Source organism: Drosophila hydei, unplaced genomic scaffold (assembly GCF_003285905.1).
Source record: "Drosophila hydei strain 15085-1641.00,03,60 unplaced genomic scaffold, DhydRS2 tig00000333-arrow-arrow-pilon, whole genome shotgun sequence".
In the NCBI taxonomy this organism is placed as follows: Eukaryota; Metazoa; Arthropoda; class Insecta; order Diptera; family Drosophilidae; genus Drosophila; species Drosophila hydei.
The window spans coordinates 565576-579667 of record NW_022045711.1 but is presented as its reverse complement, the minus strand read 5'-3'; the positions used below and the strand labels follow the sequence as shown (position 1 = coordinate 579667).

The following is a 14092-nucleotide window of genomic DNA, read 5'->3' as shown; positions in this document are numbered from 1 at the left end:
ATACTACCTTCGCCACTAGAAGAGGAGATTGCCCAAGCGTTGCATTGGGGCCCACTATTCCCAAAGCCTCAAAAGTAAAGTACCTTGGTATCACTCTTGACAGAAGGCTGACTTTTAAAGCGCACATAAGTCAAGTAACCTCAAAATGCAAAAGCAAGCTAAAAACCCTCGACTGGATGCTGAGAGCTTCAAGCAAGTTGTCTTACAGCAGCAAGGCCGCCATCTACAAGGCAATAGTTGTCCCAACCTTCGTATATGGTATCTCTCTATGGGGCTCCTCGGCGAAGACTACAAGGAACAAAATTCAGACCCTGCAGAATAAAGCACTACGCAGATGGACTGGAGCCAGCTGGTTTGTAAGAAACTCAGTCTTACATAGGGATTTAGCAATTCCCACAGTTGCTGAACTCATTGGGCGACACAGTTCAAGATACGCGGACAGACTTGCAGCGCATCCTAACCATCTCGCAAGCAACCTGGCTATAAACAACAATAGGCGAAGACTGAAGAGATTGCATCCTCTAGACAATATTAGAACTAATTAAGATAGTAGCTACAAGTGCAGAATAATTGGCATATCTGCCCTCCCATTAGTTAAGGTTTAGAGCTAAATGCGCTATAGAGTCTAAGACAATAAGCTGCAACAAAATAAAGAAATAAAAACGAAAAAAAAAAAAAAAAAAAAAAAAAAAAAAAAAAAAAAAAAAAAAAAAAAAAAAAATTTGCCCGATGCGACTGCTAATAGGAGCGAAAGAGACAGAAAGCGAGGCGCAAAGTTTATGCGCCAAAGTGCCGAAGTATTTGCCACAGGCCATTGAACATGCATGCAAATCAAATCGGACTGTTTTGTGGGGGACCAACGGTAACGCGAGTAAAAGAGGGAAATGCAAAAGGCAAAGTCAAAGCCAAAGAGTGAAAGTCAAGTGGCTCTTTATGACGCTCTTCAGCGCACAAGCAAGCGCAGTGTGCAAGCGAGAGAGCCAAAGTGTGTGAAAAAAACAAAAAAATGGAAAAGAGAGCGAAAAAAAACTGCAGGCAATTTGCATAGCGATCGTCAACTGGCCTGGACAGAGATACGCAAGGGGAGGGGGATGCTTGATGTTTTTGCTCACGCTCTTCGGATTGTGTGCCGGCTCGTTAATTAAGCGTTAAATCGTTGAGCTCATAAAAAAGGAAAAAAATGGAACGAAGAAACTCAATTGTCGCACGTGAATAATGTAAATTGATTTTGAGTGGTTCTACTTATGCGTGTGTGTGTGTGTTTTTTTTTTGGTGTAAACCGCAGAAAATGTGCGGCTTATGATAATTTTTCAAGCAGGCCGTCCTGAAGGACAGCCACAGAGACAGGACACGCCCAGTTAGAAGAATGCTCGTTAAATCATATTAATCAACAGTTCCTTATGGGCATACACACACACACACACACACACACACTCATATGTGTATATATAGACCGTTAAATGCAATTGCTTTAAAATCCCATTTAATCCTTTTGTGTGGCTATGTAAACAGCGAAACAGAAAACCAAAGGAACCGAAAGAAACGCAAAGAAAGCCAGAGCCAGCCGCGAAGGGCTGCTCAAATGCGAGGCAAAAAAGGAAGAAAAGACGAAAGAAAAAACCAATATGCGAAACCCTTTTTTCGTGTGCAAAAAAATCCGAAATTTAACCAAAAAAGAGTTGAAAAGTAGATTTTTTTTTTGCCAGTTAAAGCATTCAATTAATTTACCCTTACCCCTTTGTTGCACGGTTTCGCAAAGGATCGTTGAATGGCTGTAAAAGCAAACAAAAAAAGCAACTTTCACCGCAGAGAAAGATGCGAGAAAGGACGAGGCGAGATTTATGGGCCATGCCAGCGATAATTGGGAAGCGGCCAGAAACAATCTTTCAACATGCTAAAATGTCTAAGTGCAAATTGATGGCTCTTTAGAGAGAGTGAGAGAGAGAGAAGAAAAGAAAGAAGAAAAGGAAAAGTGAATTCCAACTATTTTAAGCCTTGTAATACTCTGATAATCGTCCAGCTGTAGCCAATATATATCGAAAGCTATTTCTAGAGAATGGCAACACAATCCTTTGAGTCTGATATAGCTTGGAAATGATCAGTTACCGAATGGAATTATAGAATCGAGTTTAGTACAGATCAACAGATGGTGATCGTGTTAGATTCATCTTTAAAGCGATCGGAAAATATAGGACATTGGAATTCTAATAGATCATAAAGGGCTCTGTAAGATCAGTCAAAAAGGGCTTACAGATAAATCATATTAGCAGCTGGCTGATGGCAGCTTGACTCGTATGATCCGAGCTGCTGTACATGTGGGCAGCTCTGAACAAGATCATCAATAATTAACAGTCAACCGATCGCCAGAGCTTAGTAGTAGTAGCAGTAGCCCTGCTGAGCAGAGTGATCCGCAGAGTTGAGGAATGTGCGAGATCGTAATCTCTGGATTAGCTGTGACCAGAGCTGCAATCCGGGCAAAGGTGTCCAGCAGAAGCGAAACTCTTTTGAGGCCAGTTGGCCATATGGCAGGACGACTAATGTGCGGGATCAGCACCTACTCAACGCTCGTAACGTTTTCCAAATGTTTCCTGCGGAAGTTGCACACATTTTCAATTTCAAATTTCAATTAAAGTATCTGTTTTAGTGGTCGCTAAAGAGCCGCAATTAATGCTTGATAGTCCCGACTGGAGAGATGGAGGAGAGAGACAGGAAGTTGTGCAACCTGTGAGCCGAACTAATTAACCGACCTGGCCTTGCTTGGCTAGCAAGTGTCAACAGCAGAGCCTGTTGCTACGAAGTCAGCCAGCCAGTCAGCCAGTCAGCCAGTCGACCCCTAAGCGACATTCAAATTGGCCAGAGATGGGGGTAGCCGTCAGGGGTAGGGCCAGGGCCAGGGCTAAGGCCAGCTAGGAAAGGCAACTACAGCCACAATGACGATCACTTCCTTGAGGGCAAAAGCAAATTTAATAACTAAGAGATTGCCGATAGAGATCTAGACCTCATTTGGGCGTGCCGTGGGACGCAATCGACGTCCTGTGGGAAATAATATAAGACTAGGTATATAGACGATGAGAGAATACAAAATTGTGATATTGATCCAAGCTCCACTTGAAGCTTTCTGAAAGAGGCAGCGAGAGAGAGGGTGAGAGAGAGAGAGAGAGAGAGATAGAGATAGAGAGAGATAAAAAGAAAGGAAGAGAGACATGCACATGCATTTAATGTGAGAGAGAGACAGAGAGAGAGATAGGGACAGAAGCAATTAAAGAGAAAGAGTGATAAAACGGAGAGAAAGAGAGATATATAGAGAGAGAAAGAGAAAGAGATGGTGATAGAAATATATATAAATGTAGAGATAGAGAGACTTAAAAAGAGACAGATAGAAGGGAGAGAGGAAGAATGAAAGACTAAGATAAGTAGGAGAGAAAAGGAAGAGAGAGAGATATAGTTTGAGAGAATGACGGGACATTAAAAGAAGGACACAGAAAGGAACAGAAAAAGAGATTGGAAGAGAGCGAAGTTGAGAGAAAGAGAGAGTGGATAGAGAAGACGATAAAAAGAGAGAGACAGAAGAGAGAGGAGAGAGAGATAGAGAGAGAGAGATGGAGAGAAGCGAGAGGGAGAGAAAGGAGAGAGAGAGAGAGAGAGATACACAGAGATAGAAAGAGAAAGAAATAGAGATAGAGAGATAGAGAAAAAGAGAGACAGAGAGATGTTAAGAGAAAGAGAGAGATAGAGAGAGAGATTGTGCTAAAGCACATTTGGAATGTGGAGCTTTGGCTAGGCTTAAGTATGAATTGAGAACGACGGGAAGAGAGCTTAGCTGAGAGAGAGAGAGGAGAGAGAGAGAAGTGAAAGATGTGAGAGAGTGAGTGCTATGGATTGCGTGTTGCTCGCCACGGGGTGTGGGGTGCGCTTGCGCAACAACCCCTAGCGCCTGGCCTTAGCCGAGTATAAAAGGCAGCCCGCTACCCCGAACCGATTCAGTTTGTCAGCGAACGCCGTAAGGAGAAGAGCAGAGTGCAGAGCAGAGCAGAGCAGAGCAGAGAGTTCTGAACATAGATCGAGGAGCACACACACACACACACATACACACACAAATAATAAGCTAGCGACATGCTCAAGTGGACAGCATCGACACAGCGACTGCACGAGCTGCCTGCGCCGGAGCTGCGAGCGGCTCGACGTCAGCGTCGACAGCGACGGGCCACGATTGCCAACAAGGAGAACGTGCCGAGTGTGGGCTACAACAGCTCAACGCCGCAGCCATTGGCTCGGCTGCGCAACAGTCCGCTCGTGCTGGCGCCACTTAGCGACATACGCAACATAACGCCGGAGCTGGCGTCGGAGCAGCACCAGCAGCAGCAGCAGCATGGACGTCGGGTGGTGCAGTCCGTGCGCTATGCAACCACATTGCCACGTTACGAGGAGGAGTACTCGCCCAGCCTGCCGAGCGGACAGCACTTGGCGCTGCGCGGTCTGCTGCCGCTCGATCCGTTTCTGGAGCAGCCGCGCTACATGGAGCAGCTGAAGAAACGCAAGCTGGAGGCCGACTTTCTGGCCACCATGGACCAGCCAGTGGAGCAGCCAGCTAAGCCAACGCGCGTCCAAGTGCAGGCCGCGCCACGTCCAGTGACGCCACAGCCCTCGACCAACATGGGCGACCAGACGCTGGACAGGCTGATCGACGCGATCCTCGACTCGGCCTGCAAGGCGGATCCCAGCAGCCAGAAGAAGAAGCCGCGCAAGTCCTTCAATCTGCGCCGGCGCACGCTGCTCAAGCAGCAGCAGCAGCCGCAGCAGCAGCCGGACACCCAAGCGACGGTCATGTTGTCGCCCTCGTATGCGCCCGGCGATGATCCGGCGAGCGATTTGAGCTTTGCTCTGTTGCCGCTGCCCGCCACGCCGGAGCCGGAGTCGAACAGCGTGCTGCTCCAGCTGCCTACGCCGCAGTTGGCGCTGCAGTTGCCCAACCATTCCGACACCTTTTGCCTGGCCACGCCCACGCCCGTGCGCCCACGGAAACGAAGTCGTGGGCGAGAGATGCAGCCGGTGCGAGCGGTGAGCGTGGAGACGCCGCCCAAGCGCCTCAAGGTGGATGCGCGCAACTATTTCGAGGTGGGACTCGCGCTGCCCTCCATCTACGTCTAAAGAGAGAGAGAGCGAAGACAGAGTGTGTGACAGAGATAGAGTGAGAGAGAAAGAGAGGGAGAGAGAGAGAGAGCCAACGCTGACAAACGGGGGAAAACGCTTAACTATGACGCTTATTTAGTTCTTAAGTTTATAAATTAATTTTTTTTAATATTACTTCAGCTTTGTACATAATTTAGAAATTAAGTTATTTTTTTGGGCACTGCTGTTATGTAGTTTTTGTAAAACAATTTTTTTCATACATCTAAATATTTATTTATTTACGCTTAAGAAAAAACTATTTTTTTTAACTAAATTTTTTTTATTTTTTCAATAAAACACCGAAGTAAAATCAAAACTTTTAATTTTTCCTTTTGCAATTCATAAATTTCCCTTTCAGTGTCAGTCGTACTTTTAGGGGAATGCAAATACAAAGCTGCATTAAGTATACGAGCTACTAACGGAAATAACTAATAAGGTTATTCCAGCATGTAAACAGTTTCCAGCGGGAGCTTTTTGATTGGCTACAAACTGAAATTGATTTCCAATGCTTTGAGTGCAACTTGAAATGGAATGCGAGTAAGTATAAGTGTAACTAGAATGAGTGTAAGTATAAGTATAACTATAAGAGTATGATGTAGAGTGAAAGAGTATAAGTAGAGTATAAGTAGAATATAAATGTGCAAGTATAAGTCTAGCTATAAAGTTATAAGTTTAGTGTGTAAATGCCAATGGAATGAGCATGAATAAAAGTAACTAGAATGAGTGTAAGTATAAGTATAACTATTAGAGTATAAGCTAGAGTGTGGGAGTATAAGTAGAATATATATGTGGAATATATGAGTACAAGTAGAATATATATGTGTAAGTATAAGTGTAACTATAAAGTATAAGTATAACTCTAAGAGTATAAGGTGGTTTGTGTTAATTCACAATGAATTTATGAGTGTGTATAATGTGTGTTAGTATAAGTATAACTATAAGAGTAGAAGTGTGCAAATAAAGCAGAACTATTCCTTGGTTTCTCTTCATTTATATGGCTAAAAGTTTAGCTTTTTTACTTATACATTTAAGCTCGACATGCACATTGCTCACATTGTCAGTGCACGTAAGTAGGTCACAAGTAGCTCTCTTTTGCCTTTGCTTCGAAAAAAAACTTAGGAGAGCGAGCGTGCGCTTGCTTGGCAAATATAAGTGCGGCTTGCACTTGCTATAGCCTGATTTTGCTTCGACCAATAATAGCATACAAAACGTATATGAGCGTGGGCAGGCTTAGTTTGCATATGTCACAATAGTGGAATTGCTCATTAATTTTAGGAGAGTTAAAGCTGCATTGCCATTGGTAGCCAGGTTATTTCAGCTGTCGTAACGTTATGTTTTGCGGTTTTAGTTTTTGCTGTTGTTGTAGCTGTTGCTTGACCAAGTGATTTGCTTTGCTTGGTACGCTCAAAACAGCAGCAGGTAGTCCAAACGGGATCAAACGGGACGGCACAGCACGCACCACGCCCCCATTGTGTTTCGGCACGCAGCGGCAACAGCTGCCAGGCAAACAGTGATCCTCTCTTCGATCTGTGTCTCTCGCCTTCTCTCTTTCGTTCTTCGTAGTGCCTTAGCTTAGCGCGTGCGACAGCCGTTGCTTCCTGAGCATCGAGACTTTGACATAACACTTGTTAACACTTTGACGCCCTTCGGAACGTGCGTCCTTTTTTCGCACTGTAATTCATTTTGAGTGTGGCTCGCACAGGGTACAAGTTGTTGTTGTTGTTATTATTGTTGTTGGGCTTCTGTGAAAAACCCGCAGCGATAATCCATAGCAAGCGCACAGGTTACACGACTGCCGCTGCCTGTGCCTTTGCCTCTGCCTCTGCCACTGTCTCCGCCGTCTGACCCTGTCGACCTGTCATCAGGCTCTCTCACATTCTTGTGGGTTTGGCTCTAATTTGTTGCCCATTTAGCCGCTGAGCGGACGGACGCGCGTTAATTGAATTATTTTTATTATATTTGGCTCTAGACGTTTCCCGGTAACAGAGTTCCTCTTCCTCTCTGGCTCTGCAGGCTGCACTTGCTGCCAGCTGTGCTCACCCGCATCGTTCAACTAATTTTTTATTATCGCTGACAGCCACACCCACACACACACGCGCACGCACACAGAGACACACCTTAACCCTTTAAGAAAGAAAATTTAAATTTTCTTTAGCTCGCATTTCCGCTGTTCATTTTCTTTATTTTCATTCTTCACTTTGCCGTTTGTCTCCTTGTCTAATCGATAAAAATTGTTATTAATTGCTTGTAAATGTGATAAATAACATTGTGTTTGCCAGGGTGTGGGGTGGGGGTACAAGGCTGGTCACAGCTGACCAAGCGTTAAAGATATTCCAATAAAAATTAAAAGCGACACTCACACTCGACACTCGAGATGACTTTTAATTTTGGAGAATTTTATAGATATTTTGGAATATATATTTATAAAATATATAATATATATATATATAAAGTCTGTATCTATATATGTATATATTTCTATGTTGAACTTCTATTCTTTTCCATTTCATATTTCTATCCAATAACAGTGAAGAGCTTAAGCTTAAATCAAAGCTTTCACGCCTCAAAGCTCTAACAGCTAAATCAAATGTTCCTTATGTACAGCTTTTGTGCGAGAGAAGAGAGAATAGAAGAGAAGGGAAGTGTATAAAATTTGCAAAAAATAAGATTATTTACAGCAAGCAAACGAATGCAGCACAAAAGAGAATAAGCAAACGGTACGAGGCGTATACAAATCTTTGCTGTAGCTTGCATGACTTTAAGTATTGATAGAAGAAGACTTAATAGAGCACAAAGAGAACACCTCTTGTAGAGATGTGAATATCGTCGAATTCGCTCTAAATGGCTTCACGGAATATGCAAATGATTGACGACAAAGACATGAAAATGTGCGGAAGGTAAGTGAATGCCAAGGACATGCTCGAGTTCTGGCAGTCGCATTATGCAGTTAATCAACAGCTGGCCGCAAAGGAAGTGCCTCTGAGTCTGCCTCTACGACAGCCACAGCCTGAGGCAAGTTGGAAGGTTGCACAGATTGCCAACTGACTGACTGACTGAATGACTGACTGACTGAGCTGTTGATTTGGCAGATGCCTACTCGCGATCTTCGCGCACACCTTTCGATTGACAAACGTGCCGCAGGCAAAGGAACCTTTTAGCGCTAACTGCCTTCAAGAATTTGCCACTGCCACTGCCACTGCCACTGCTCCAGTTACGGCATTAACCTCAATTGGCTCAACTGCCTCTACTTTGATCTTTCACAAACTTTGGCTTCAGGCGATTGCCAGCTGAGAGTGCGAGACTGAGCGAGTGTCTGTGCAACCCCCACTCCCCATACTCTCACACACACACATAAGAGTTGACATTTGCTGCTGTTGCTGCTCCGCATCCTGTTTGGCCTAAGCCGGCTTAAAGCGCATCCCGGCAACCAGGCCGTCTAGCTGACTGTCAGCAAGGATGTAGCAATAATTGCCAAATGTTATGCAAACAATGCCAAAAGATTTCCAAAATCCACAGGCTCAAGCGCCGCGTGTGGCATGCCTATGTGGCAACAACTTACAGCAACAGCAGCAACAAAAAACCATTAATATTCAAATCCCCCCGCAACGTAGCACCCGAAGTACGAAACTCATTCATCGCACCGTAAATACCCTAACTCTGGGTGGAGAGATGAATGATAAATGATCTGAATAAATATGTGCATAAATAAGAATCTCATATTTAGTCAGACAAAATTTATATATACCTATACTCTACTAGATACCTATTTTCATATATATGTAATTGTAATTTTAATGTCTTAGAATGGGTATAGAGTCCTCTCGGTAAATGAGATACACAGAGATCGACTTAAGGCAAAACTTCATATCAATCGGTCAGATATTTAAAATCAAATTTATTTATATATGTATATAGAGAATCTTTAGTATATATTTATTTTGTAACTATGTCCATAGTATCTGTAATATGAATATAATATCAACAAAATACATATATCTTTGTTATCTATAATGCATATGATAACTATATATATAATATCTATCTGCATTATATATTTTATTATTATATAGATATATATATTATATCAATTTAATGTAACATGACACTTATCAATGATAGCTCTTATGTTTAGGGCATCTATATCTATATCTATCTCCAGCTATCTATCTATGTCTCTATCTATATCAATCCTTTGTCAATAGTATCTTAATTTTCACTACTTCTAAAAGCTATATCTATAATATCTGTGTCTGTAATAACTATATGAATTATATCTGTAGTATGTGCAATTATAATTCCCATAATATCTATACTATCTCCATTCAACAAATAAAATATCTCTGTTCATTTATAAAGTTCATATCTATAATATCTACTGCCTGTAATATCTCTTATATCGAAAGAAGCTATATATATATTATATATTATTGATAATATGTATAGAATTTACATTGATAATATCATCAAGTATGCAGTATTTTAAGTATCAATATTATATCTATCATATCTATATATTGATAATTATATATAATATTATCAATAATATAATATTATTAATATTATTTATACATATATATATATATATTATATAAATAATATTGATACTACCCATAATAGGATACTGCTTGCCATGATCTCGTCCACAGCTATATAGTTTCAGATAGCTCTACTTATGGCATATAGCTGGCGTGTCTATTGCTCAACATAATTTAAATGCCTTCTTGTTAGGGTATATGCGAGTGAGTGAAATTGTGGCAAGGGTAGCTCAGCATCGGCATCGGCAGCGGCATCGGCATCAGCCTCAGCTTCAGATTCAGCTTCGACGTAATTATAATTCATTTTCATTTTCGTTTTCATTTTCATTGCTGCCTGCGCCACAGAAAAAATCTGTTAATGATAAACAAATTTTCCAAAGGCAAAAACTAGGTGAAAAAGGGTTGCATGCAGGACGTTGCTGCTGTTGCTGTTGCTGTTGCAATTGGCAGCCGCTGCGCTGCCGGCGGCGCTTTGCAAATTTTCAGCGCGTTTAGCTAATTAGCTTAGTGGCCGTTGCACGTAGCACGTAGCACGTAGCGCGTTGCACGTTGCACGTCGGGTGTATGTGCTTGTGTGTTGCCACGTCAGCTGCCGAGCAGAAGCCAGAGGCTGTTCTTCTTGATGAGTGGGCAGTTGTTGCCACACCAAAAGTCAACACGCGCACACACACACACACACACTTCATATGCAACAATGACGTTGCAACTTTATGTGCGACTCTATGCCATGACAGTTGGCTAGCGCGTTGCGCGTGCCCAGCAGCTGGCCATGCTGCCTCATCGAGGCGTATTCAATGTTGCAAAAGTCAATGCAAACTTACATCCAGAGACAGAGACAGAGGGAGGCAGAGAGAGGCAGAGGCATGCGTTTTGCAGCCAAGTTGCAAAGCTTTTTCGAGTTGCAACCCCGTTGTAATATTACATAGGGTGTAGTCTATGCCACATTCTGCTACTGCTACTGCTGCTGCCTCTATTCAAACTCACATTCAGATTCAAATTTGTTCCTCATTCATATTTCACGTTTGGCCGCGGCGCCTGCGCAGGGTTGAGCTGAGAATGGGGTGGAGTGGGTCGGATTGGGTTCGGTTGGGTTCGTTTGGGGGTTAGCGCGCTAGCGACTGGGGAGGGGGCGCTTCAGAGTACGCTTCCGGGCGATTACACGCGTGCCAGCTACACATCTCGAGAATTGGGTGAAAATTTACATTTTATTTCTGTTGTTGCTGCATGGAAAAACAAACACTTTAGGGACAAAAAGTTCGACAACTACTTATGCTCTATTTATGTGTGTGTGTGTAAGTGTGTGTGTGAGTGTGTGTGTGTGCGCGCGCAGTGAAGTGAACAAGCGACGCAGTGGCGCAGCTTAAACGTTTCGGCAAAACGTCTGACATTTGCCTGTCATCTAGCAACGGGTCGCCCTCTCTCTCTCTCTTTTTCTCTCTCTCTCACTGTCTGCTTTGTTATCATTCGCTCTCTCCCCACACCCATTTTTATAACGGCCACGCGTGACGCGACTCGCGCTCTGATTGACATGATTCGCACTTGACTTGCTGCGCCGCGTATTAAGTGAGCAGCGCGTCTGCTGGTTCAATGGAAGTGAAACGCCCCTGCGACAGCGACAGCGACGTCGACGTCGACGTCGATGGCAACGGCGGCTGCAGCGTTAATCGCCTAATGAAGCCAAAGCATTTAAGCATTTTGCTGTTGCGTCGACGCACAGTGGGCGAGAGTGTCAAAGCTGTGAACAAAAAGAATTTGTCAGTGAATGCAAGCTGAAAAATTATTAATATGAAAATTTTATACATAAATTATAATATATGTTTATAGCCTCTATCAAAACTTCGATTGGGCGATATATTATCGAAAAGGTAAGTGAAAGTCAAAGCATAAACAATCCTGCAAGACATATAGGTGACATATGCATGTATCTAAACATTTATCGATATGTTAACGAAGAAATATTATTATCAATATCAAATTGTGAGATAATTAAGGAAATAGAAATATTATGTTTAAGTGTTTTGCACTGCTATCGATTAAATAAATTGATATAAAATGCTTTTCGATTTATCGATAAGATATCGGTATAGCAAAATCATAAGTATAAATGTAAATGTAGCGAAGTAAACGCAAATACACATATACTCAAATATTAACATTTTTTTGCTGTCATAAAAAAATAAAACATATTCAAAACGAACTTATCGATATGTTGTAGGAAAAACAGTAGTTTTATAATACATCAAGTAGATAGAGTTAAAGACTCAATTTGTTCTTATCGAAAAAAGTCATTATCAAGAGATTGATGTAAGCAAAGGCAGCGATTATCGATATGTTATCGAGACAAAGGTATAGATAAATAAAGGCTTAGATGAATATATATGGCTTAGCTTCATAAGATTTTTGTAAGAACACTTATTCACAGATCGATCTTTTTTAATATTGATTGTATTGATAAATGACTATAAAAAAACTAAATATAGATTCATAATTTCAGATTCGATAACGATAACGACTAATTGTAAAATAACGAAATGTCATCAATCAATTTATCCGTTTATAAACCCATGCATTCATATATCGATACACGATCGATTATTAATCGATTGTTCAAAGTAGCTTGTACTCATTTAACGATAGACAAGAATGCGATCACTGAAGGAGCTGTGCACACGCACACATATTTGAATGGCAAATACCACTGTAAGGTGCTCTAACACGTTTTTCCACTGTGCAACAAGGCGGGGCCCACTCGATGGGTGGAAAGTGCGGACGCGCCTGCTCTCTGATGCCGCGGGGCACCGTCCACGGGTCACGGGATGTACAGGACATACCGGCTACAGGATATCAGATATAGAGCACAGGCCGCTCCGGCTATGGGGTAAGTTTGAGCAAGTTTGAGGCGCTAAGCTGAAAGAGGGCCGACGGCGCATGCAATGCTGATTTCTATCTGCTGGGCAAACAAAAACCGCAGTGGGTGCACGAGCGAAAGAGAGAGAAAGAGGGAGAGAGTGAGAGTGAGAAGAGGGAGAGGGTTGGCCACCCCGTGACTGGGATTTGGGCATGGGCACTTAGCACTCGCTATTTACATGCGACTCGCGCAATGTCAATGCCAAAACAAAGCAACAAAAAAATATAAAAAATAAACCCGACGTCGTTTATGTTAATTTATGCGCTATTAAAAGCGGCGCGGGGCACTTAACTCGTTGCATGCCACACAGCTTATATACACGTGTGAGTGTGTGCGTGTGTGTGTCTGGTGTGTGCTTTGGCAATGCTTTGGGCTAATTTCTGTTGCCAGCTTCAGTTACATTTCTCCTCCCTCTCTCTGCCTCTCTCTTTACTCTTTTAATTGGTCGCACGTGATGCGAGGCTGCTGCTAAGGATCGCACAGGATCATTCGCAACTTTATGTTTTAAGGCAAGTTTTTTGCTTTTTTGGCAGCTCATTCATTTATCGTTGATTGGCCAGGCTGTCAACTGGTCGCAGCTAATGAGAGTCGATTTTGCCACCATGACAAATTAAACGGCGCTCGACTAATGAGGCCGAATGAAAAACTGTTGAAAAGCCAAAAAAAAACCAAAAGAATGAAGAATGGAAAATAAATAGATAAAGGAAAAACCAACACACACAAAAGGCGCAAAAAAACGATTTCTCTTGTTCAGCAAAAAGTGTCGAAAAAATGTTGCTAAAAAATATAATGAAATGAAAGAAAGAAAAGTGAAAATTGTGGTAAAAAAGGGAAATTCGTTGTCAGCCGACCGCAGGGAAACCCCTTGCAAAAAGTTGCGTTTTCCCATTCTTCCGGGGCACTTGGAGGGTTTGTTTTCGCCATTCTTTGTTAGACAAACAAAGCGTTTGCTTCAGTCCACAATGAAAATGCTGCCAAATGAACCGTCTCGAATATCCTCGTGAACCAAAGCCCAAGCCCCAGTCGAGTCCCAAGCCCAAGCCCAAGGCCAAGACGTGCCCAGAGATTTGACATCGCTCACTCATAGATCACTAGCAGCAGCTGTCTGAGTGGCTGGCTCTCTGGTCTATTAGCGACAAGTCCTACGTTCCATATAATACCATATTGCCTAATAATCGCAGCTCTCTTGCTGTCGAGCTCTGTCGATCATGCTGTCTCAAGAAGTTGCCAAAGCATTGCAGTTTGTGCGCCAGCAATAAAATTCTTATGAATACAGAGTTTAGCTTGGGATGAGTTCAAGCAACAAAATTTAGTCTGCTTTTGGTATAACATTTTGAATAGTTAAAAGCTGAGTTTATGCTTAAAATGTATCTTATCTTGAAAAGGTTTCAGGACTTAAAGCAAATTTAATGCATCATTTTCTTTGAAATTTGATCGATTTAGAAAACGCAATTCTTTTCATTTATTACAAAGAATTGCT

At 42.4% G+C, this 14092-nt stretch overlaps 1 protein-coding gene across 1 annotated transcript; it reads left to right on the top strand.

Moving 5' to 3' along the window:
- The first annotated feature begins 4113 nt into the window (after nucleotides 1-4113).
- Nucleotides 4114-5148, top strand: LOC111602431. Its single transcript, XM_023319470.2, has one exon. The coding sequence runs from the start codon at nucleotides 4114-4116 to the stop codon at nucleotides 5146-5148; it is 1035 nt and encodes a 344-aa protein (XP_023175238.2).
- The last annotated feature ends 8944 nt before the right edge of the window (nucleotides 5149-14092 follow it).